At 40.2% G+C, this 25,802-nt stretch overlaps 1 protein-coding gene across 6 annotated transcripts in view; it reads left to right on the forward strand.

Annotated features, from left to right (window-relative positions):
- The first annotated feature begins 11,083 nt into the window (after positions 1-11,083).
- Positions 11,084-25,802, forward strand: part of c9orf72 (C9orf72-SMCR8 complex subunit) — a 29,564-nt gene continuing 14,845 nt past the window's right edge. For 2 of the 6 annotated variants that reach the window (XM_050061763.1, XM_050061768.1), the window contains exons 1-8: positions 11,084-11,263; positions 12,251-12,750; positions 14,717-14,812; positions 15,974-16,038; positions 18,608-18,680; positions 19,504-19,620; positions 22,237-22,472; positions 22,575-22,632. In XM_050061763.1, the coding sequence (XP_049917720.1) occupies positions 12,304-12,750; positions 14,717-14,812; positions 15,974-16,038; positions 18,608-18,680; positions 19,504-19,620; positions 22,237-22,472; positions 22,575-22,632 (1,092 nt within the window). In that variant the 5' untranslated portion in view covers positions 11,084-11,263; positions 12,251-12,303. Of the gene's footprint in view, positions 11,268-12,250; positions 12,751-14,716; positions 14,813-15,973; positions 16,039-18,607; positions 18,681-19,503; positions 19,621-22,236; positions 22,473-22,574; positions 22,633-25,802 lie in introns of all 6 variants that reach the window. The other 4 variants (XM_050061764.1, XM_050061765.1, XM_050061766.1 and 1 more) reach the window with 4 other exon arrangements.

A 25,802-nucleotide genomic window follows, 5' to 3' on the forward strand; every position in this document is an offset into this window, starting at 1 on the left:
TAATTAATTTGAATTCAAAATGATTAATGAAAATAAACTCGAAATGCTATTCAGTGTTACCACAAGGCCTTTGTATCCAGGTCAAAAGAAAAGAGCAGGCTGGCAGTCAAATCAATGTCACATAATTACCACTATTGCTTTTTGTGAATTGCTTCTGGAATCTTACAGCCATAATTCAACAAGACAATCTGTTTGAAATGCATACTAATATACTATTCATAGAAAGTATGACGTAAGTATGACACACAGGAGCCTACATATAATGCGCTATGTTAACGCTAAAATATTTAAGTTTTAATTAGCCTTGAAATAATGCTGGAAAATATTAAATTGAGTGGAAGAGGTAGGCCTTATTGTGATTTACATTTGTGATCAGTGGCAGAGCATCCTATAGGCAACAGAGGTGGTTGCCTTGGGTACTACCAAGAGGTGGGGCACTGAGCTATATGCTAACATCAGCATGCATGCAAAGACAATGCTAACATGTTGATGTTTAGCAGGTATAACATTAACCCTGTTAACCATTGTAGTGTAGCATATTATCATACTACAATTGCTAATTAGCACTAAATATAAGTAAAGTTAAGGCTGATGGAAATGTCATACTTTTGGATGTAATTGATCATAAACCAAAGTTTTGGACAAATCAAAATTTAAACCTGATGATGGTAATGATGATTAGTTAGGCTATTCATCATGCGAGTGACATTTCACTCAGAATCAGAAATGAAACCTCATCGTGGTGCTAGGAGAAATGTCAGAGGATTCCCAAAAACATTATGGTTCACATGGGAGTTACAATGTGTGTACAAAATTTCATGGAAATCCAGCCAATAGTGTAACGGGTGTGGTTTGAACCCAATAGCAGCACCAAACACAGGCAGAACAGTTTGTAATGAACTTAAATATACTGCTTGTCAATCACAGAATGAGCAGGCATGTAAACAACAGTGAAAGTCAGTTTCTTGGCGCGGGGCCAGCGGTGACGATGAGTAGATTCTGCGGCACACACGAAGGCAGAATGTACAGCCATGTGGTGAGGTAATCCACCGCACAGGAAATCACAGGCAGCAGAACAGGTAAACTCACGACGGAGAACTGACAGTCTCTGGCAGTCTCTCCACACAGCCACGGGGAACGGGCAAACAGAAACCAGGAATGTGGAAGCAGAGCTCTTGGTCTGGGACAGAAGGCTGAGTGGTTTACCAGGGAGCAGGCGAAGCAGGAAAGTCAGAGGCAGGTGAGGTCAGCAATGAGAAAGCAGTCTTGCATTAGACAAAGAACAATCTGGCAACGAGAATCTGTGAAGCTGGAGTATTGATAGTGGCAGTGAGTAATGAGCCACAGGTTAGGGGAGCTGGCTTAATGAGGTGGGTGTGATGGACAGGCAGGAGCGGGAGATGTGTGAACGAGAGTTAGTGGAAATGTACTGGGTTAACTGAGAGAGTGGCATGTATGGCAGATCACAAGTGCCCACTGTGACAAATGGTTATACCGTTAGTTCCTCTAATGGCCACTAGAGGTTGTCTCCACGAGTGAGTCAATCTCCATAGACCCCCCATGTTAAAATGCCCAACTTTACAGCAGAAATAAACATGTTTGCAGCCTGGTGCAAAAAATGGTTTTGGTCTCAACAGCTAATTTAAACATTCATGACAGGTGTACAGGGGCTGAATTTTAAATATGGTCACTATTCTAAATATGGTCACTTCTGTCTCCAACAAATCAAGCTGGCAATGACCAAAGTGGATGATGCCACAGTGGCTACATTCATTATTTTATAGAGTCTATGATTGAGATATGTCAGTCTGTAGCAACCCATAGACCAACATTGCCATCCACAGAGCTGCAACACTGCATGTAAAACTAATCAGTGGGTTCTTTCATCTTTTAATAAATAAATAACCCACACACTCTCCATTCATGTAATAGGTCAACCACATGAATATACCGTCACTGCTGTCAAGTGTGCTCTTTATAGCATCATCTGCGCACAGGTCAGATCAGGCAGCTGGTGAATTCACTCCACAGCTAAATATGTGTGAAACTGTGAAAGTGAAGTGAGTTATAATCATGACGAAAAAGGCATAATTTGGAGCCAGGGCAACTGAAGTTTAGATAAATGATTAATAAATAAATGATTTTTTCCCACTCACTGTGAATGGGAAAAATGGACTGTGAATGGGAGCCAGCACAGACAGATTTACCTCCCACTCATTTGGGGCACATATAGTAGATCAAATGGCAGCCGAGGAGAACGGTACTACTGCATAAAAAGTCTGCTCGCAAAGTTGAATGATGAGCTGGGATAAAAGTGGAGTCATGCAAATTTAAAATACAGCCTTTCTACTGTCAACGAGAACAGAGTCTACATTGACAAAGGCGCATTTCTGACAAAATCGGAGAGGCTGGAGTAAGTTAGTTAAAAGGAATCTTAACAGAGGAAGAGTAAATACAGGAGGTAAGACAGGATGTGCGAAGGAGCTGAGAGTGCATAGAGAGGTTAAAAATAAACTAGAGTTGTGGATTGTGACAGCAAGGTAAGGCTGATCCATCATCTCACAGGGTCATCTCTATGTTCCCAGGGTCCTATGGCTCTTTAAATAAACTGAGACGGTAAGAGTATTGCAGTTCAGACTACACAAGAATGAAGGTACATAGATCTTTCAGATGCAGTTTGAATGGTAAAAATCACCGGAGATGTGATATTTGCATTTGAGGGCGCGGGTTTCAAGTAGACCTGTATATTCAGCAGTCTATCAACATATTGACCCAGGGAAACATACATTGAACATTTAACCTCAATTAAACCATTGTTTATTCAGGGAAAACTGACTGAGCATTAAGCTCTTTTACAGGAATACCCTGCGTTCACATTCAATGGGCTGGAAGGATACAGATATATAATGTGATATCAATTTTAATGAAAAAAACAAATAAGTAGCAAACATGTCTATTAAGAATTATAAACAGCAATAAAAACAGTAAAAAGGTGAGAGAAAAAAAAAGTAATTTACCAAGCTCTGTACTGATCTGAGGAGTTTCAAGGGATAAAAATTCCTGTGAGCGTGTGTCATAAGAGATGATTTGACTTTTGAAAGAGAGGTAGCTTTGCTACTAATGCTTTATAAACAAAAAGGAGAAAATGTTTTTCCCCCTGTCAGTGAGAGAGCACCACCCCACATTCTGATATAGCTCACAGTGGTGAGTAATAAAACCATCCCTGGTAATAAAACAGACGGAACTGTGGAACACTGTGCTAAATGATTTTAGTGTGGACTGAGCTGCATGCATTCACAAAATATTGACATTATAGTAGATTGAAACTATGTAAGGAGCCTTTGGACTTTCCTTAATGAGTCATATTAGGGACTGTACACATGTCGCGTCTTTAACCGCCTGGAAAACACAAGGTCAGGCGCTATGTGCGATTTTTGCCTTTTCTGTGCCAGCTTTCAAGAATGCAGAGACAGGTCGCGTCTGAAGTTGCTAAGCAACCACAACAAGCACTGTATCATAGCCTACTTACATGTAATTCTGAGTGTAGAGTTGATTTTCTTCCATGTACTGTTTTTTAAGTGTGTATTAAGCACAATATTATTATTAAAATATTGTCCGTGAGACAGATGTAAAAGTCTGGATCGCCCTGCTCTAAAGTGATCAACTCCTTCTCCATATCTATCACAGACTGATATTTATGGAAGGTGGAAAAGCTATTTGTCGGCTGTGATTGGTTGTTCCTTGTCACATGACATGCGGTGTATGCTGCTGCATTCCAAAAGTTCAGCTCTGATCCAAGCGTGTAGGGGAACTACGGTGGCTAACACGAAAACGCAAAAACGCAAATGGCCCTATCTAGAGCCAGTGTTCCATATGCAGACATAAACGATTTATTCTAAGGTAACCAAGACACACACACATTTTCAGGTCTTCGTAAACTTATAAAAACATAGTTATGAATATTGTATTCCCTTTCTGCCATTAATTCCTACAAACTGGACCTTTAAGAAGACTGTGGGCCAGAGGTGTAATTTGAGGGGCAATGGTACCTTCCCTCCTCCTTATCCGCCTACTTCTGGCCCCCTTGCTCGGATCACACACATCTTCTTTCTTGACCTTTATTTTGATCTCCACTACACACCTGAAAAGCTTTGTGACTGCATCCTGCACAGATGTGACACATCGCTTTGAGAAAATCTGTCCACAGACAGACATATAAACAAAACAACATATAAACACCTGACAAGATACTCCAAACCACTTCTGTGGTAGTTCCCCCTACAACTGGTGTCACTTGGACCACATTTTACCATGATCACACACACACACACACACACACACACACACACACACACACACACATACACAGACCCAAGAGTGAAAACAATACCAGCTGTCCCGACGTTGTTGCCGCTGCTATCAAGCAATACACTGTAAGCTATAATGTGTTAAACAGTGATCTTTAAAGATGTTGTTAGGTAGATTTTTTAAAACCCTTGGACAGGCTTGATGTTTCCTCATATCTAGTCTTAAGCTGACGTCTCCTGCTTCCCATGGGAGTATTTTACGAACAAATATAAAAGGTAGATAAAGAGTTTATTTGTCCTCAAAGAGGAAAATCTTTTCCACATCCAGTGCATACATAGCACAAACAAGTAAGACATACAGAATGCATATCACAGATATGTAAGACACACAGAATTAATACACAAGAGACAAAAAAAAAAACATGGATTGGCATTCGATTCACCACAGACTGAATTTTAAATGAAAAGAAGGTTCTTCTTCTTTGGAGCTCTTAAGAAAGCTCCTGCTGAAACGGGCCCTCCTGCACATGGGTCTATACCTGCAACTAGAAGGAACGTGGATACTGGGGGAGCGGATGATCTGGGTTGTGAGTGCTTGGCAGATCAGGGATGAGGTAACAAAATTAGTTAGGTTAGGAGATGGAATACCTATGAGTTTGCCGGCTAAATGAGCTATCTTGAAGAGTTTACTCTCATTATGGGCATATGGAAAAAACAGATGGCATCATACAGAAAAAGTGGCTCGATACTGCAGGAGAAGAATAAGATGGGGATGTATTGACAGGTGGTTTAATTTATGGATGGCTGTAAGTGTCTGCTGATAGTGTTTGTAATTGTTCATGGTATGCTGACTGAAGCTGAGGATATTGTCCAGTGAAGTGCCAAGATATCCGAGAGACTCCACCACCAAATATGAGAGTGGTGTCCATTTTCTCATTTAACTCTGTTCCTTTACACCACACCCGATAGTATATGAGGTAACTACAACAATGTTTAGACAGAAACACTAACCTCAGCATAAACAAATGGCTCTATCCCTACATTTCCAAGCAACATGTGAAGGCAGAGAGTTCTTGTTTCACTGTTACGTGTTTAGTGCAATGATAAAAATCCAAATGTGTGAATATAAGACTGTGGTTAGCACCTACTGAAGCAGGTGGGAAGTAACAGACTTCCAAAAGTGTTACTTGGAGACACAGATATTGTGGGCAACATACATGATTATCCAGGCCGCGGTCCTGGTGCAAGAAAACCTGCAAGGAACAAAGTAACACCATTACAGTGTCCTGACGTTGGCAGTAAGTTGGTTATTGGCTGGGTCTGCTCTGACTGTGGGTGGTTAGAGAGTCTGATTGCATCTTTGTGGTGGTCTGCAGCCACAGTGTCTGAGTAGGTAGTGTATTCTTGCCACCCTTTCATCATATTGCACATATGTTGCTATAGCGTACCAGCATACAGCAAGTGGCAGTAAGGTAGGATTGACCCAGAACAAACAGAATAAAAGGAATTCATTCTAATCTAGTTTTTGATCCAAACAATAAAAGTCATTGTTCCAATAGTGACAATTGTAAAGATTTGAAAGAGATACAAAATACCAAGTGCTTGATCAATTTGTCATGATGGGAGGCCCAGCAACCTGAAGGTGCCTTTGAAGATGAAAAGAATTATAAGTGGAAGGGAAAAGATCTTGAGGCACTTTTATGTAAAACAAGGTGATGACGTAGATTAAAGTCCTTTTAATATGGCGTGATAATGGTTAAAAATGAAGACCTCACACTTTCAACCTGACAGGATCTTTATCAGGACAGGAAAGACAAAAGACATTCAGTATTAATAGAGGCAATCCACCAAGAGTAAATTACTGTAAAACATGATGTTTTCTCCTGTGATCATTGTTCAGGAGGTTTTTACCATGAGCTGAATTATTTGCAGAGGTCTTCTCCTCTCCAAAACAAGATTTTAACCGGTAAACGCACTGGATAAAGCAGTTTCATGTTACAAATCAGTGTTTCTCCTACACTGCCTGGCTCGTCAGACACAGCGCCCCAACACCTGCTGATGTGTGCTCACCTTATTTCTGATCCAGACATTCAGGAGGTTTTTATCAGAAGCAGAACTATCCACAGAGGTCTCCTCCTCTCCAAAACAAATGGATCCGATGATTTCAACCAGTAAAAACACTGAATAAAGCAATTTCACGTTAAAAATTGGTGTTTTTCTGATGCTGTTCAGCAAGTCAGAGACAGGCTGCCAGCTTAGCACCTGCTAGTCTGTACTCACTTTTTTTTCTGATAACATAAGATCCAGACGTTCAGGAGATTTTTACCTCGAACTGAATTATCCACAGAGGTCTCTTCCTCTCCAAAACTGACAGACCCCATTTAAAATGGTAAAAAAAAACTAAATGAAGCAGTTTCATGTTATAGAATCTGTGTTTTTGTGATACTGCTTGTCGCTACAGTGGCTGATGCAAAAACACAAATGGTCCCTAATCTAGCCAGTGATGAGTTTGTCTTTTCTGGTCTGATGTAGAAACATGGCGGTTCAAACATGGCGATCTCTGTGGACAAGGACAGGCTCCCTGTGTAGATACAACATTCTAATGCAACCATAACACAATTCTTATTTTCAGGTGATTAGACACAAAATAAAACATACTTATTATATTATATTCCATGTCTGCTAATATAGCCCCCTAAATCCTACACACTGGACCTTTGATATAAATAATGGTTGTACAAATATGCCATAGGCCACTTCTAAGAATTTTTACCTCTCTGACTGAGGAATGAAGAGAAGTGGGGAGCCTCTCACCTCTGTTGCAGCTGTAAGGCTGCAATACTGCTCACAGAGTGCAATCACATCAGCAGGGTGGCCAGGAGGTACACAATGTGGAGTGGCTATTGACAGTCAGTGACCTTGAAAACTTCAGCAGGAGCCAACTTTTTTTCAGTTGACTTGCTGGCTGACCGTCCACACATTGTCTGAATTCGCTGTTGCTGAGCTCTGTAGGAAAAAGGACCAAGTGTTTCATTCTTCATGTGGCACATAGAAAGTCGGTCATAGGGGGAAGAGCTGGCAATGAGCAAACACCTTGATAGAACATAGTGATGGGCGGACTGATTCTTTTCACAGTATCTGTTCCTTCAAGTTGGTCCATGAAAATGTATCACACCCTTTGAACCTTTTGAGTTTTGATACTTTTTGCAAAGTACACATTCGACAGCTAGCACTGCACGCAAACGAAACTTCTCTTCAATGCATTACAAGTCATCATGAATAAGTTTATATCAATACAAATAAAATATTCATTTTAATGCATTGACACAGCATCCCACTTGAATGTAAGTAGGATATGTTGGCCCAAGAGAAATGGGATTTGCATCAATTTGTCATTCTTCCTGGGCAAGCAACAGACGTCCCACTTCAAGAGAACGGTTCATTCAGTCTTGTTCAGTAAATACCACACTGTCTGGACTAAAGTCCAAGTCAGTTTCCTCTCTTTCCCTCACTGTGGCAGGCAGCATGATCAGTACTAACAGTAACTAACAGTAAACAGGCGAGTGAGGGAAGTCAGCGACTTATGAGCACTCAGACATTAGACAGGCTGATCCACTAGGCCATATACTGGACACTAAAAATAGTTGTTCAAAAAGATCTGTTCGTTCACTTTCGCCCATCACTACTAGGACTGTGAAACAAAGACTTGCAGAAATTAAAAGGAAATAATGTAATTATTGAGAAAAGATAGAGGGAAAAGAACCACAGAAAGATACGAAAGAAAGAGTAGGAGTGTGTCGAAGAATATTCATTAGCCTATTATTTAGAGCAAGTTCACACAAGCCCTAAATATTCAGAGACAGCAACACTCCTGTCAGCTCCTGTCTGGATGTAATTAGTTTGGCTGAAGGACAGTACAGTCACTTATTCTCTGTCTCGCCAAGCAACACATTCTCACTCCGACCTTGTCACATATTGACGTTTTGGTCATGGACTTTACATGTCCACATATGATTAGCAAGGTACCCTGGTTGCATTGGTTGTTGACGTTCTTGGACACTGTGTAAAGTTCTGTTCTTTCAAAACAGGAAATTTAACATTTACATACAATCTCTTTCAAAATAAAATGCACTACGTCACTACAACACCGCAGACTGACATTTTTTTCCTTCAACAACAAAAACACATGGTTAGGTTTAGGCAACAAAAACACGTGGTTAGATTTAGGCAACAAAAGCACATGGTTAGGTTTAGGCAACAAAAACATGTGGTTTGGTTTAGGCAACAAAAATACGTGGTTAGGTTTAGGCAACAAAAATATGTGGTTTGGTTTAGGCAACAAAAATATGTGGTTAGGGTTAGGCAACAAAAACATGTGGTTTGGTTTAGGCAACAAAAATATGTGGTTAGGTTTAGGCAACAAAAACATGTGGTTAGGTTTAGGCAACAAAAACACATGGTTGGATTTAGGCAACAAAACATGTGGTTAGATTTAGGCAACTAAAGCACATGGTTGGATTTAGGCAACAAAAACATGTGGTTTGGTTTAGGCAACAAAAATACATGGTTAGGGTTAGGCAAATGTTAGGTTTAGGCAACAAAAACATGTGGTGAGGTTTAGGCAACAAAAGCACGTGGTTAGGTTTAGGCAACAAAAACATGTGGTTTGGTTTAGGCAACAAAAATACATGGTTAGGATTAGGCAAATGTTAGGTTTAGGCAACAAAAACGTGGTGAGGTTTAGGCAACAAAAATATGTGGTTTGGTTTAGGCAACAAAAATATGTGGTTAGGGTTAGGCAACAAAAACATGTGGTTTGGTTTAGGAAACAAAAATATGTGGTTAGGGTTAGCATGTGGTTAGGTTTAGGCAACAAAAACATGTGGTTAGATTTAGGCAACAAAAACACATGGTTGGGTTTAGGCAACAAAAACATGCGGTTAGATTTAGGCAACTAAAGCACATGGTTGGGTTTTGGTAACAAAAACACCTGGATAGGTTTTGGCAACAAAAACATGTGGTTAGGTTTAGGCTACAAAAACACCTAGTTAGGTTTAGGCAACAAAAACAGGGTTTGGCTTTAGAATCGTACGGGACACACCACTCTCTCGGGTGAAGGTCGGTGTTAGGTTGGTTGGGTTAGGCAACAAAAATATGTGGTTAGGTTTAGGCAACAAAAACAAGTGGTAAGGTTGAGGCAAATGTCTAAAAAATAATAAATAAATAAAAAACTAAAAATAAGAAAATGTCTACAATCAACCAGACCAATGTTGTGTATTTGGTTAAACTGTGTACTTATGTTGTCTCAAATGTTTCCAACAATGTTCAAACCCAGATAAATCTGTCATTTTAATCAAGGACACAGGCCATGTCATTTTGTCACTATCACCTGTCAGTGGCATCATATCCCTGGCTTTTTAACTGTATGTTTGAACCAGATAAAGGATTTGAAGTCATCGTACATCTGGATCGTAAGTTATCAGAGAAACAAGCTGAGCAAATGTTAGTGGCAGCTTGGCTCCAGCCCCTGCTGTGCCGAACAGCATTGGAGAAACATTGATGTTTTAATGTGAAACTGCTTTATTCAGTGTTAATACTGGTTTATATCACCGGGTCTGTTTGATTTGTAGAGGAGGAGAGCTCTGCAGATATTTCCCCTCATGGTATCAACCTCCTTAACGTCTGGATCTTAGTTATCAGAGAAAAAACGTGAGCACACATTAGCATGTGCTGGGCTATCAGCCTCTCCACAACAAGCCAAACAGTGTCAGAGAAACACTTATTAATGACGTGAAACTGTTTTATTGAGTAATCTTACCATTTTTTTTTATGCCACACCATAGCTATAAAATGCCATCGTCATCGTAAGGTTGCCAGGCAAGAAAGCAAATAAGCATATTCCCTAAAATGACAGCTTATCCCAAAATTGTCTGTGATGGTGGCACATCTGAATATCAGATTCTTACTCTGTGTAATTGTGGAACATAATTAGGGCTCACTGTTTGCAATAGCAATTCGGTACCTGAATCGCTGATGAGCTATTTAGAGCCAGCAGCATCACCCATCCCATTTGTGTCTTACTGAGACCATTAGGAATAATATTGTAAATTAGGTGTAAGCTCAAGTGTGTATACAGTGTGTAGCTAAATATACAGGGCTGAGAATAGGTGTGAAAGTATTTATGGTCCTACATTAATTCAGCCAAATTTCTGTGATGGGAGGGGCTCACTGGATAACTGCTTGGTATTGCTCACATTTTCACCCACAGACACATCTTGGTATGCTCTCCTCTGTGGATGTGCAGGGGAATTACTAATTTCCCTTAAGGTAAAGGAGGACTAAGGGTGTTTAAAATTCCTGTACGTTTGAAAATATCACATATATCCTCAAGGAAAATAGCACAATCATTACAACAACTGTTGTCTTAAGGTTCCCCCGGTGGAGACCTGCAGCCAGGCACTCATGGGAGATGTATTGAATGTGATGTACAGTGGCATGATTGAAAGGAAACAAAGAAAGAGGCAGTAGGTCTCCAGGATGGAGGTGTGCTGTTATTAATTTGGACTCAGAGCACCCTCAGAGGATGAAGTTAAAAGGCAAACACAGTGTTTCGCCTGCAGACACATTCGTTCGTTTGACTGGGCTCCATGTAAATCATTTGAAATAACTAATATTCTGCAGGTGGCTGCCTGGAATAAAAATGACATCATTGACTCGCTGTCCACTGCTGTGCCTCGTTCGCTAGAGGACGCTGTGTATCTTAATGGTGACGTACAGCTGACGTACTAGGAAGTGTCTTGCAGACAACAACACTGCAGCTGGTTTATTGACATAGAAAGTGTTACATGCTATGGGAAGAACAGGGGGAAATGAAATAATGATTTGTCAGCGACATTTGAAACTCTTCCTGTAGAAACGCTGCGGTGTGGTGATATAACAGCAAAAGGGCTGAACAAGTAAGTAAGTCATGGCAGCGTTATTCCTGTGCTCTGTCAGTGCTGGTTTGGCTAACGCTAGTTAGCGAGCTAGGCTGGTTTCAAACCCTGAATTAAAATATTAAACGCTAAAATTATTTGTTTTCTTACTCCGTACCTAAACTAAAAAAATGTTAACTAACCCTGTAGATTGTCACTTTTGTTTACAATACGTTAATGTGAGAGGTAAACCTTAATTTCTCTTCCTATTCGTGTACCTGTAAATAACGATAAATATAGCACCAAACTCCGTTGTAAAAGCTGTCAATATAAAGCCACATTGCTTTTTGCGGATATACAGAACTACCTGGCAACACGACATCTACAAATATTAATTAATAAGACGTTTCTGGTAAATTCGGTACACATATTCTCAATCAAGTAGCAGCTGTATTTCTTATTTAGCGTTATACATTACGCGCTGCATGTCTAACGCTGATACGCCGATAACACCTAACACAGAGAGAGAGAGAGCTATAGTGTAAAGTGAAAAATAAAAAGTGAAATTGTACTGAAATAATGAGTAAGCATATTAAGTATTGATGCCGAATTACACAGAGGTCTATACAGACTGGCACTGGCTTTTGGGGAAGCGTTTTACATTAACATTTGCCAAAGAAATCAATTACACATGAAATTGCCACTTCTTTTCAAGGAAGTGTGGTGCAATGTTTGTCTTTACAGAGAAAAATGTCTGAAAAAGAGAAGTTGCTTTTGGCTGGGTGTTAGAAGTATCAGCTGACTTAAACAGCACCTCAAACAAATACTTACGTTTTCACTTAAAGCCTCAGGTTTATGAGTTCTTGTACTTTGTGACCTGAACATGGATATTTCTGATCATTATGCGGTTACAAGTGGCAAGTGAGATGGGTTATTTTAGAGACCTTTGGAATTAAAGTAGATTCTACTTTCTTTCTTTCTTTCCTTACCAAGAACTGACGGCTGCTGTTTCCTGTGTTTATGATATAGGTTTATTATCACTCTGACACTCAGGAAGGCAGAGACATCTTCAAGCCTCTCCAATGTCCTCAGGCTGTCCACCCCAGTCACCAGCTGTGGCAAAGTCTGAGGTCGCAGTAGAGGGAGAATGCCCGCTGCTGGCTGCCACCTTTGCCTACTGGGACAACATCCTGGGCCCACGGGTGCGCCACATCTGGACGCCAAAGGCAGACCAACTGATGTTCCTCAGTGATGGAGAGGTCACATTTTTGGCCAACCATACACTTAATGGGGAGATTCTGCGTAGCGCCGAGTGCGGCGCCGTGGATGTGAAGTTCTTTGTCCTGGCAGAAAAAGGCGTCATCATTGTGTCTCTCATCTTTGACGGCGAGCTGAAGGGTGACAAGAACACGTGTGCCTTGTCCATTATCCTGCCTCAGACAGAGCTTGCCTTCTACCTGCCTCTGCACACCATCTGTGTGGACAGGCTAAAGCATGTTATCCGCAAGGGACGCATTTGGATGCAGAAGGTACCCTGATCCCTTGACTTCTCACCCTTGGACACAAGAGTAGACAAATTATTACCCTTTATACACATAAACCTACTTTAAAACCTGATCTATCCTTAGTTCCTTATTTGAAAGGGGTGTTAAGTAATCTATCACCTCTGTTTTACCCATTTGGGATGGCAACAATATTGGCAGAATAATAAAGTTGCAGTCTCCCAACACAGAGGACTAAATTAGCTAATTAGGTCTGAGAGCTCCTACAGAGAAAGCTAGTGAGGAGGTAATAATAGGGGTGGGGAAAAAAATGTGACGCACAGCACTAAAATATATCACCATAGCAGAGGTTGAATGTCAGCCGTAAGTGTGCCTGTTTATTAATCCCTTATGTTCTGCATATGTTTAACACATCCCTGTTTGTTAGTTTGACCTTTTGAATAGTGTTTCTCTTGTCAGAGTCTTCCCCTGACATAGTAAACATTTTAGTAGGTTTTTTTATTTTGCAGTTCAGCCTGTTTGGTGCCAAAACCTATATCATCTTGTGTTGCTTTGAAAACTTCATGCATCAGAGGCCTCATTGCTGGCAAATACTGCTTACTAACCTCAGAGCTGGGTATCGATCCTCTGTGCTTTTTGGCACGGACCATAATGTATCTATATGTATGTGTACTGTTAAGTGTCAGAAGGGGTCAAGTACAGTTGGCATCGAACGTCTGGTCAGAATAATAATAGCCTTGTTACTTCTAAGTTGTTTTTTGAGCAGATATTTTCAGATTTAAATCATTATTTTGCCTAGATTTTATTGTTTTATTAAAGCAAAGTACTGGTACAACTGCTGGTCTGTGTGGGTAAATGAGAGGAAACATATTAATAACTACAGTATATGAACATATTCCTCCACCATCATCATTGTTAAGCACTTGTACATGTAAGATGTGACGGTTGTTCTTAGTGGTATTTGTCCCTCGTCCATGGTGATTGAATGGCTGGGTAAGAAGTGACAGTGATGAGTGCAGTGTTTTTACCCAAAGTTCAACATTTTATTCTCTTAGCACTCAAAAAAATTGCAGCACTTAAGGCAGTATAGACACTCAGCACCTCATCACACTGCTGGCCTTTGTAGTGTAGTGTAAATACGTGGCACCCCCACCATAGAAACATTTTTAAAAATAAATTAGTGTCAGGAAAACACACTTTGGTGGACACAGTCCCTAACTAGGTAAAGGCATATCATAGAAACAGCCTGGTAAGCTCAGAAAAATACATCCCTTAACTATAATACAGCCTTTTAAACCATAAAAAAGAAAACACTGATCTAGTCTCGTATCAAGATATTGATACAATATCTATGTATCACCCAGCCCTAACTGTTTTTTAACCTTTTTTAACCGAGTGTTTACAGTTGTGGCTAATTTACCTCCAGGAAAAGTTATTTTTCATGATGTGTTTCATGTTCCAACCAGTACTGGAATCTGAAGGCAAATATTGGCCTATGAGAAATATGAGTTTTTAAAAAAAATCAAAAAGCATGGAGTCCCTAATTTTTTTTAAACAAATTATGACCAAAAAAAGTACTGAGCAAGACATTTTACATTTGAAAAGTAAACTTGTCCATGCTGTCTGGAGGACAAACTATGTAAAACTGTGTATATCAGTACCTATCCAGTTTATCAGTACAGCTCTTATGGCTTTTATCTGTTGTGTGTCACCATGCAGAATTCAGTAGTAACAACACATCTTCATCACTTGTGTTTTTCATTTTGAGATGGAGGCTTCCAGCTTTCACAGCCAGTCTCACTAGGCCAACAGCTTGTAACACGCCCTTTATGGCGGATTGAGTAAAGTGCATTAAAATGCAGATCATGCCATTTAAAAGCCAGAAATCTTAGCCGCTGGCCCCGAAAATGAATGTCGTCAGTTCCCTCAGTCGACCGGCTTTAGTATCTGTGCAGTGCTTGAGGTAACTGTTTCCACTTTTCTTCAACTTTAGGGCTACAATATCATCTCAGTGCTGAGCTTGGAGATTGTCCCTATTATGGAGCTGCTGGCCTCTATGAAGACACACAGTGTGCCAGAAGATATAGATGTGAGCTGCACACACACACACACACACACACACACACACACCAAATGATTGAATAAATTTTAACATGACAGCAAAAGGAATATAGAGTTTTGAGATAACACTATAGATTTGTGAATCATTTTCTTGTCTATGGCAGAGTTAAAGGAATACTTCACCCACAAAATGACCTTTTGTACATCAGTTTATCATAAATTGAAGTAAATGGGGGCCATGTTTGACAAGAGCAAAACTATATCAGAACATATGTTCACAAACTCTCACACAACTCATGCAGTTTAATCCAAGTCTCATTTATCCAGTCGTGTGCTCAGTACTTCCCAAACACATGCATTTATTACTAAAACCTTACAATTTTAATGGAATGCATGAGCACAGTTCAAACGCACACACTGACCCATGTGCACTACTCGTATGCAGAATGTTTTAAATAGTGAAGTTTTAGTGAAAATGCCTGTGTTTGGGAGGTACTGAGCATACAACTGAAAAAAATAGACTTGGATTACACTGCATGAGTGGTGTGAGAGTTTGTAAACGGATGTTTTGATATAATGTTGCTGTTGTTAAATGCGGCCCCCATTAAGGTCAACTCATCAAGAATTTTCTCCGTTTTTGGATTCTTTGTTTACTGTGGAGACATGCAAGAAAAACAAAGTTCTCTTCACCAGTTCAGTGTAACATGGGGTGAGTAATTGATATACAAATGATCATTTTGTGGGTGAAGTATTCCTTTAATATCTTACATCTAAGCATCATGATTTCAGTGATTGAATGTTAAGAACTCAATATCTTTACTGAATACACTCACATGTGACTTTTTGAAGAAAAGAAAAACACCTCCAACTTTGTTAAAGTTCAGTCATTTCATTATTTAATTGTTCAAATAGTTTCAGTTTCTTTGAGGATGAAATTTTCCAGGTTCTCTGCCTAGATTACCACCCAGTGTGATTCAACACATTTGCTCCCTTCTAATATGCAGATGTGACAAAAAAAGCAGCACAAAGAAGCTCCCTGGAATCTTTCTTGCTGTTTCCTACATTGTTACACGTTGGTGGTTTTGCATCTTATTTTCATCACAGTGCCTGCAAATGTGCCCATCAGCACTTTTGTCTTTGTTGAGACCAATTTTAAAAATGACTCATTTGTTTCGCTCCCACTGAGTAGATAAAAGACACCGTGCTAAATGATGATGACATCGGGGACAGCTGCCACGAGGATTTCCTCCACAAGTAAGCGCTCTCCCGTACAGGCAAATGGAGACAGATGATGAACAATACCCATTTAACACCCATCAACCTTCCGATGATGAGTAATGGCTCTCCACTTAGCCGAAAGTTTCCTCCAGAGAAAGGACGAGAGTTAAATCGCTGTTAGTGTTGAGGGTCCGGAAAGTCCATTTCAGCAGTGAAGCTCCCAATTGTTCAGAGTCGAACAGGATTAGCTCAGCATCCTGTGGTGATGACAAAGCATCGGCTCACTGGAATTTTGTTACCTCAATCTTAAGGCTATTTATAGCTGATGGAGATTTTTAATAAGAGAACAACAGACTGGTTGTATGTTTGAGGAAATGTAACATTAAGTTTTAAACTAATCAGGCAAAATAGTTTTTCATTGTGACTTAAAGGAACAGTTCACCCCAAAATTAAAAAAACATGTTTTTTTCTTACCTGTGGTGCTATTCATCAATCTAGATTGTTTCTGTGTGAGGTGCTGAGTGTTGGGGATATTGGCTGAAGAGATGCCTGCCTTCTCTGTAATATAATGGAGCTAGATGTGCCAAAAAAAGGAAAATAGAAAAAGAAACATGGGAAAAATTCAACAGCAGTGTCTCTTTCCAGGAATCGTGACCCATTTACTGAAGATAATCCACTGACCTTGTTGTGAGTTTCATGTTGTAACTAGGCTTGGGTGGTATCTGTTTTTTCATACCTTCCTGAAATTTCACCAGGGTATGTGGTATATGATGGTATTTGTGTGCAGTGCTACCAACCAGACTGGCAAGTTTGCTATGTTCCGCAAGCTCCCTTAGCTTTTTCAGTCTAATAAAGAAACAAAATAAACTCCCAAAATGACAAGGGATGTAATTTTCTTACACCTGTTTTCCTTATGAACTGGGGAAATTTAACAGTACACCTTCTAAATTCAAGTTTCAAGTCTCTTTCACCAAACTAAGACTAACAGTAGCTTTATTGTCTTGTTTACTCATCTTAAAACACACTTCATTCAAACTCGACAGAAACAAACTAAAACTTGATGAAAGAAAGAGCTTTTTTCCCCCATGGTCTCTTTCTTCCGTTGATCCTAGCTGTTTACCATCCTGTAACGTTATCCTTATGGATGTATTAAGAGACCTGGATGAAGTGTTGCCTGCGGGGCCTTGATCACTTCTGTGAAAGTTGCTCAGTGGCACATGAAGCCTGAAAAGCTCTATTTTCGCAGTATGAAAATACCCACATAATTGGCGCTGCTTCCGCATCACTGGGCCCAAAGAGCAAGTGCACTGGAGACTAAAGCCAGATGAGCTGGCTGTTTTTGGTTTAGTGTTCCACTAACTTTAATAGCGATAAAATGATTTAATCTTGCAGCTCATCTCGACTTTTAAAATGTTATGGAACTGGAAGGATTAAATCCTGATAGTGAAATGAGTCATTTTTCAGGGTTGTGGCGCTCAAAAATATGTATCCACTGATTTACAGACGTCTCTTTCCCCATGTAAGTCTATGGGAAAGTCTTTTTGGGTTCAGTGGTGACACATGACAGACTCGGGAGTTGTACTTCCACTGTTTGGGCACTACGAAAATTGGCTTCAAAGCCTGGCGCACTTCTTGGGGGCCTGGGTATCCCCACCACTCGCAGTTTCCATGTTTTTCAGCTCAGTTGCTTGTTCCACTAGTAGAAACTGAACTCTGGTGGCGCGTACTGTGCACTACATCTAATACATCATCAGTACATCCTCTCTGTATGACTTGAATAAAGAGGCGAGCATCTGTATTTTTGACCATGCTGAAAAGCATACCGCCAGATATCTAAATACCCTGACATACTGTAATACTGTGATACTGCCCAGGCCTAGTAAGAACTATTTTCTTTACTTAACTGCACCCGCAAACTGTATCACCATGCAGAGGTAACCATGAATCTGCTTCGGTATGAGAGGCTTGTGCTCGTGACAGCACTAGATGTAAACATTTATGGTGTCCTCCTTAGCTGAGCTGTAATGTTAGCTAGATGAGTAGTGCTAGCTGAGCTAGCGTCAGATGCACACTTCCTCTGCACTGTGATAGTTAGTGGGTGTAGTTTGGCAGAAAGAAAATAATTCTGACATGAAACTGCTCAAAGCAAGGTCTTTGGATTATCTTGAGTTACCAGATCAAGATTTCTGGAATGAGACATCGCTGTTGAGTTTTTGAAATTTATTTTTTCGCAGCACAAGCTGAGTGCCATCTAGTTCCATTATGTCAGAGAGAAGGCAGACATCTCTACAGCTGATATCTCCAACACTCGGCAGCTCGCTTGTTTTTTTGAGGGGAACTGTCCCTTTAAGGTATGAAATGGACTGTTTAATACCTAAGAATATATTCAGAAGGTCAGAATAAGGAATACCAGGCAAATGTAACTCTTCACTGGCCCAGAGCCAGTTCCCATCTTGATTCCTCCTCCATGTGAAGTCTCATGAATGTTTTTGGGGACCAGTTCCTCTGTCTCAATCGTTATTCCTAAAAGCTGTCATTAATGATTAGAGGAATGCTAATGGCGATAATTGGCTCTGATTTGCATGTCTTTGTCTCTGTGGTTCAGGGCCATCAGCTCTCATCTGCAGACTTGCGGCTGCTCAATAGTGGTTGGAAGCAACCCAGAGAAAGTAAATAAGGTAAATGTAACGTATTAGTGGCAGCACGCAGACAAATTTGTGATGCATCTCCATAATTTAAAATGTTTTGAAGTGCGCTGTGCTGTTGTTTTGAGTTTAATGAGCCCCTCATGCACTTTTTCATTCTCTGTTACTGCTTGAGTCGGGGTTTTGAATGTCTGTCTGGGCTTGGCAGCACAGTTACTGCTGCAACTCTTTCCAAAAAGATAGAAATTATATGATAAGCTTCTCAAAATGGGCAGATATTGTAATTAAAATAAGAAAAGCTGGCCACACTAACCGAGAAAGAAAACTGATATTGCACACTATGTGCTGTTTAAGTGATCTGCACCAGAAAACAGTCACTAACATTTTGCCCAATGAATATCAAAGGGCTACGCAGCTTTAATTTGAAGTTTTATTGAGTTGAGGCCTGAACTGAGCACCAATTAAATCAAGACTTTTATTTGTATCTAACAACTTGCCTCAAGCTTCATGTCAGATTAAGGTCTATAACAAAAATGTGGCCTCTTTAGTGAGTTTTGAGATGGAGCTTGTAGAATAAAGGTGCTGACAGTGGGCACAGATCCACCACTTTTTAACCTAACAGCTAGGAAAAGCAAGGTGAAAACAAAAGCCTGTTTATCTTCTGTCCATGTTTGAAAAAGAGGAGCCCTAATGCAGCATGGTTGTAGTTTGCACACCCATTCTAATGGGGAATTGTTGTAATTATGTCAAGCTTTAGCTATTATGTTTCCTGAAAGCAATTGAATACACCATGGTACAACTACCCATGACTGTCAAAGCATTGAAATCTGACTGTTTGGGGTTTTTTGCCTCACAGATTGTACGGACTCTCTGCCTCTTCCTCACCCCGGCTGAGAGGAAGTGCTCTCGCCTCTGTAAGGCCGACTCTTCTTTCAAATATGACACAGGCCTGTTTGTTCAGGGTCTGCTCAAGGTACCCACCAGTTCCCTCTCATTATACATACAGTAAGATATGAATTAGAGCCTGGTTATTGTTCTGCTCTGCCTGCTCGTTTGATGTTGCCCAGTCTGTTGTTCTGACCTAATTTTTTTTTTCTGAATGAAGATATTTTTATTACCACACTGCATTAGATTCACATCTGTCTTAATGCATGCTGCATTTTCTGTTGTCTTCATATGGTTTTATTTTTAATCATCCACCTACAATGTGCAAATTAAAGGAATACTTCCCCCATAAAATGATGATTTGTATATCAATAACTAACCCTGTGTTATGTTTAATCTATGAAGAAATCTTTGTATTTCTTGCATGCCTCCACGGTGAGAAAAATAAAATTAAAAAAAAAGGTTAATGTTCTTGATGAATTGATGTCATAGGGGTCCACATTAAACAACAGCAAAACTATATCAAAACGTCTGTTTACAATCTCTCACACAACTCGTGCTGTATAATCCAAGTCTCATTTATCCTGCCATATGCTCAGTACCAGAGGTGTGGACTCAAGTCACATGACTTGGTCTCGATTCAGATGACACTGTCCAGGTACACCCTGAACAGGTCATCAGACTATCGCAGGGCTGACACATAAAGACAGACAAACATTCATGCTCACATTCACACCTACGGCAATTTAGAGTCACCAATTAACCTGCATGTCTTTGGACTGTGGGAGGAAACCGGAGTACCTGGAGAAAACTCACCACCGTGCCACCCTCTTTATTGATCCGCGAGGGGAAATTATGATTTATTACAGTCGCTCTGACGTAAAAAATAGAGCATTACAAGAAGAATAAGAGTATGAAATGTAAGTATGTTGATATAAAGCAACAATGCAATATGCTAGTGTCGAACACTAGTACTTAAGATATTAAAACTATTGAAAATAAAATATATATGTTGTCAATCATCACATTGACACTTAATTCCCCAGATGTTCCACTTAGTTTGAACCAATCTCACATTATCCTATCAAGTTGCAAGAGTGAACCACTAAGAACTTATGTTACGTTACCGGGCCCCAGTTCCAAAAAATTATTCTAAAGATAATTTTGTTCACGTAGAAAAAGATATTTGGGGGTCAACAAAAACCAAATTGCAGTTTGTAAAATGTGCGGGTCAGAAATTACAGACAGACAACTTCCAGCAAACTTGTTTTTAACAGACAAATACACATTTTAAAAAGCATTTATGATTTGTGTAAATTTAATACGTAATTACTCTGTTGTTAAAATGGCATTATATTTGGTGAAGAGTGCATTTTGACTTGCATACGGCTGGATAAATACTTGGATTATACTGCATGAGAGTTGTGAGAGTTTGTAAACGTATGTTCTGATATAGTTTTGCTGTTGTTAAACTTGGACCCCTATGACTTAAGTTCATCAAGAATGTTTGCTGTTTTTGGATTCTTCGTTCACAGTTGAGGCACGCAAGGCTGCACAAATTTAACATAACACAGGGTGAGTAACTGAATAGAATAGAATAGAATAGAAAACTTTATTGTCTGCTGTTGAGGGCTGTTATTGCAGTTGGAATGAATGATTTTTTGTAAATTGTTTTTCTGGCCAGTGGGACTTTGTATCTCCTGCCTGATGGGAGGAGACTGAATGAGTGATGGAGGGGATGAGAGGGTTCTTCTGTGATCAGGGTGGCTTTCCTGATTACAGAGCGCTCATACAGATGGAACAGTGGAGTTTGTGGTGAACCGATTATTTTGCTGGCTTGATTTGTGATCCGTGAGAGTTTTGTTTTCTGTTTGTTGGTGAGAAAGTTGTACCAGGAGGTGATATTGAAGGTGAGAATGGATTCTATGAGTGACCGGTATACAAATGATCATTTTGTGGATGAAGCATTCCTTTAAGATACTGCTACATCTACATTCATTACACATGTTTCGTTTGTTCTTCTAATCCATTACAATCACTTGTGGTCAAGTGCAGAACTGAGGCCTTTGTGAATGCCAAGTTGTCACATTATTTACTGCTGTTTTGCGAGGCATGAGGGCTCAGTGTTACACAGGCAGGTGAATAAGAACAGCAAAAGAGGCAGCAGGAAACATGGTGCTGCTTGTTAGTGCAGTCATAAAGAGTCAGTATGGTGCACGCAGGGTGTGTTGTGGAGCTCCTGCAGGATCTTCTTATAGATTTCCACATAAAATGCAGCGGGGAATGAGAGAAACTGGCCCAGGGAGAAACAGCAAAAAAGGAAATAGGATGCTTCTTGCTTGCAAAAAAGGAAATTATTTATTAAAGCTTCTTTGAGTATATATGACATGGATAAAGGATGTTTTGGGAGAGCTGCCCTGATTTTCTTTCTTTGTTGATGTATTGCATTTTGTTTATATATGCAGGTCAGACGTTCTAATAAATAATTTCACTTTTCACGTATTGTTGTTGTTTCGTCTTATAGAAACATAGTGTGCTCTGTGCTGTCAGTTGGGACAGACTGTGGTTAAGGGAACAGATTTGCCACACACTAAGCAGAATAATAAAAACCTGCTGTTGCATATCACATAAAAAACAGACCAGGTTGAGGCTTGGCAGGTATTCAATGTGGGTTTCCCCCCTTTCTTTTTTTTTTAATTGCCAGGACTCCACAGGCAGCTTCGTCCTGCCTTTCCGCCAGGTGCTCTACTCCCCATACCCGACCACGCACATCGACGTCGACATCAACACAGTGAAGCAGATGCCGCCGTGCCACGAGCACACGTACAACCAGCGGCGCTACATGCGTTCTGAGCTCAGCGCTCTCTGGAAGACGGACAGTGAGGAAGACATACCCCCCGACACAATCATACACACAGACGAAACCTTCACACCTGACCTGTAAGCCTCGCACCAAAGTTATAGTTCTGCATTTTTAATACAGTATTTTATTTGGTTCCCTCAAATGTTAATATCATAACCATAATGCCTTTTTTTCTGTAGGAATATATTTCAAGATGTCATGCATAAAGACACTTTGGTGAAGTCATTTATAGATGAGGTAAGAATATAGCAGCACCTTTTTTCATATTGATTCAATAAAAAATAAAGCATAAAAAGCACTCCTAACCCAGTCAGAAACAATAGGGAAAGAATAAGTATACCCTGCAACATATTGACAAAAATAGAACATAATAGATAACACAACAGCAACCATTTTATTATTTATCATCATTCAGAAGAACAATGAGAGAGGAACAGTAAAGCACTTTAGATAAAAGCACTATTCACCATTCAAATCAAATCGCAGTTTTATGAAGGCCTGAGTCATATCTTTTTTTTTTTTTTTTGGTCACAATAGGAATCTGCTAGTTAGGAATATGAATATCGCTGAAATGTATTCTGTCACATTGTTCTGGCATACCTGCTGTGTTCTGTGAGAGCTATGTAAATGGTTTCCATCTGAAATAGTAACAATAGCGTCAGGAAAACAAAAAATAAACAAATAATAGAGCTTTCAACTGAATTTGAATTTGGATAGAAATGTTCTTCCGCAGCAAGTAGAGGAATATTAGATCAGCAACGGATCTCAGTGTTGTTGAACTCATTAACAAATTTGTTTTTGCACAAACCTAAAGACATACCCATAATAAAACTGTTTGATCCCTTTGGTCAGGTGATGAAAAAGTCAGAATTAGATAAAGTGATAGTAAACCAAATTTACAGAAGCAAGAATGAAGTAGTTTTTTGTATGCATTTTATTACAAAGTGTTGTTTCAGTGATAGTAAGTTCTTAAATGATTCACTCAGAAAGAATCACAAGGTTATCTGTTTTTGAATAATGAAAGTCAGTTTGTCAGATCTACGTATGGATTTCAGCAGCTACTAGTTGTCAAGGGGTTAATGGAGCTCTATGCAACATTCAGAGCATATCTGTCATGAGTCTTGGGCAGGGTTGTTTGCACACAGTTCTCAACATGGAGGTGGCTGAGCTGGTGGCTAGCAGCTTATGGTGCCATGGATGCATTCACACCAAATGTGGTGTGGCAAAAATGCCACTCCGTCCATTCATTTGAATGTGGATAGTGTGTCTAGGTTTGTGACAAAAAGTTGAAAAAGATTCAACTTTAGAAGAAACATAACCGACATCATGCAACCGGCAATCAGACCAGAAAGACTCCCACAGTCTACAGGGACAAGAAATACAGTCTCTTCCTATGATTTAATGTTTTAGTGAGTAAAAGAAATGAACTTTGTATTAACAGCTTGTGCTAACTATCCTACAAAGGAAAGCACAAACTCTGAGATACTACATTAATGACAATCAAAAATTCTATAGATCTTTGTAGCCAACATAAACAAACTCACCGAAGACAAATACTCAGTTGCTGAGATGGGGAGATTGGCTTTCTGTCCACCCTCCACTGCCCCACAAACAGGCCATTAAGTGACACTTCCTCACCGCCGCGTTGTCCATGAAAAGGTGGTAAAATGTTAATGTTTTGTTGTTGTATTTTATTTTCTGTTGGCTTCACTGACAGACAGCCTGCAAGCTGCATTAAAGCATCAGTGTGTAAAAATGGTGAGTAACAGTGACATCAGCGGTCAAATTCTAGATTGCAGCACTCACTCGCGCTCACACACTCACCCCTCCTGTCGGGTAAGTGACGGTGGCCTCGTAGGACAAAAAGCCTTGCGCAGACTGCAGAGTTTTTCAGGAGTATCTAGCGATGAGAATGAATATTTATTTAGGAATCTAAACCATGTTATGATATGTTATAGTTTACCTAGTTAGATATAGTTTATCTGTGAGATATATGTTAGGAGTGTTTTATTTGTTTTGGTAACACGAGCAAACATTAGCACAGTAATGCTAAAATAACACATTTTATGTGATAGTTACGGCACAGTGCGGCAAATATAGGTTGGTACGATTATAATATATGCCTTTCCAGAGTGTTCTTCCACAGGACACAGGGAGATGAGGAAGAGAGAGAGGGAGAGGAGGAAGACCAGGGAGAGGAAGGGGGCAAGGGGGTAGAGGCGGTGCAGGAATGGCCAGCCGAGGACTTAGTGTCTCGGCTACCCAGAGGGAAAAGGAGGAGGAGAGGGTGGCAGCCTTCGCAGCAGCGCGAGAGCAATCAACAGATTAGGCTGTAGGCTAGGCTAACCATTTAGCTGTAGTTCTGGGATAACGTTAGCCAAGGCTAGGATAACGTTAGTACGTAAACGTAGCCGTCACTCAAACTTAGACGAGAGGGAAAAGTAGTTGCAAACATGAAGCCAAAATGATTTTAAAATATCAGATTGAATTACCTGTCTAGCAGAAAGCAGGCAACCTCTGCATCCCTTGTGAAATCCTTCTCCTTCAGGAGTTCTTTCCACCTGGAATAATCAACGCCGATATTCACTCGCGTTTTGTTCCGTCCTCGCTTATCTGATCTTTTTCTTTTATTTGGTGGCGTGGTTTCCCTCTTACGGGGCAAAACATATGTGTGGTCCTCCATTTAAATAGTAAATATATATTAGGGATGGGTCACGATTTTCGAATTTCGAATAGGCGTTTTATTTTTGAAAAATCGATTTTTTAATGCGACTATTACTATTCGTCGTCTTATTTCTCCCCCTATATTTGACATGCAGTTCAGCTCCTAACCGCACGAGGGCAGTCTAGGATTGCTACAGCGGTGTGAGATGGGCTACCAGCTAGTTTGATGCTCTTCTACAAACAGGAGAAACATGCAGAGACTACTACTCCGTGAGGAATGTCCGCAGTCATTTGGGCTTTCATAGTCGAGCGCACTTCTGCGTTGTAGTTTCCTGTAAAAACGTCCGTGAAAAATCCCCGCGATGTGAAAAATACATGCCGAGCAGTCACCGGTGTGCGCGCACAGGGCTTGCGGACGTCCGCTTTGAGTCCACGCGGACCTGTTCCGCCCGAGTATGTTCGGGCCTTTAAAGATGAATGGATCTCTATGTGCGTGGCTCCGGGGGGCGATTATTCGAAAAATTGTCGAATAGTTGCCATGATTTTCAAATAGTGTTTCTGCTTGTGTTGCCCATCCCTAATATATATATATATATTTATACAACAGTTAGTTCCGGCCCTGCAATCTGATTGGTCGAGAGACAGTAAAACCGTGATGATATTGGAGTACAACATCACGGTTATTTCACTGTGTATGTATCACTCCGCCTCACAGCTGATTGCAATCAACAATCAAATCAAAA

This window comes from Epinephelus moara, chromosome 14 (genome assembly GCF_006386435.1).
Source record: "Epinephelus moara isolate mb chromosome 14, YSFRI_EMoa_1.0, whole genome shotgun sequence".
In the NCBI taxonomy this organism is placed as follows: Eukaryota; Metazoa; Chordata; class Actinopteri; order Perciformes; family Serranidae; genus Epinephelus; species Epinephelus moara.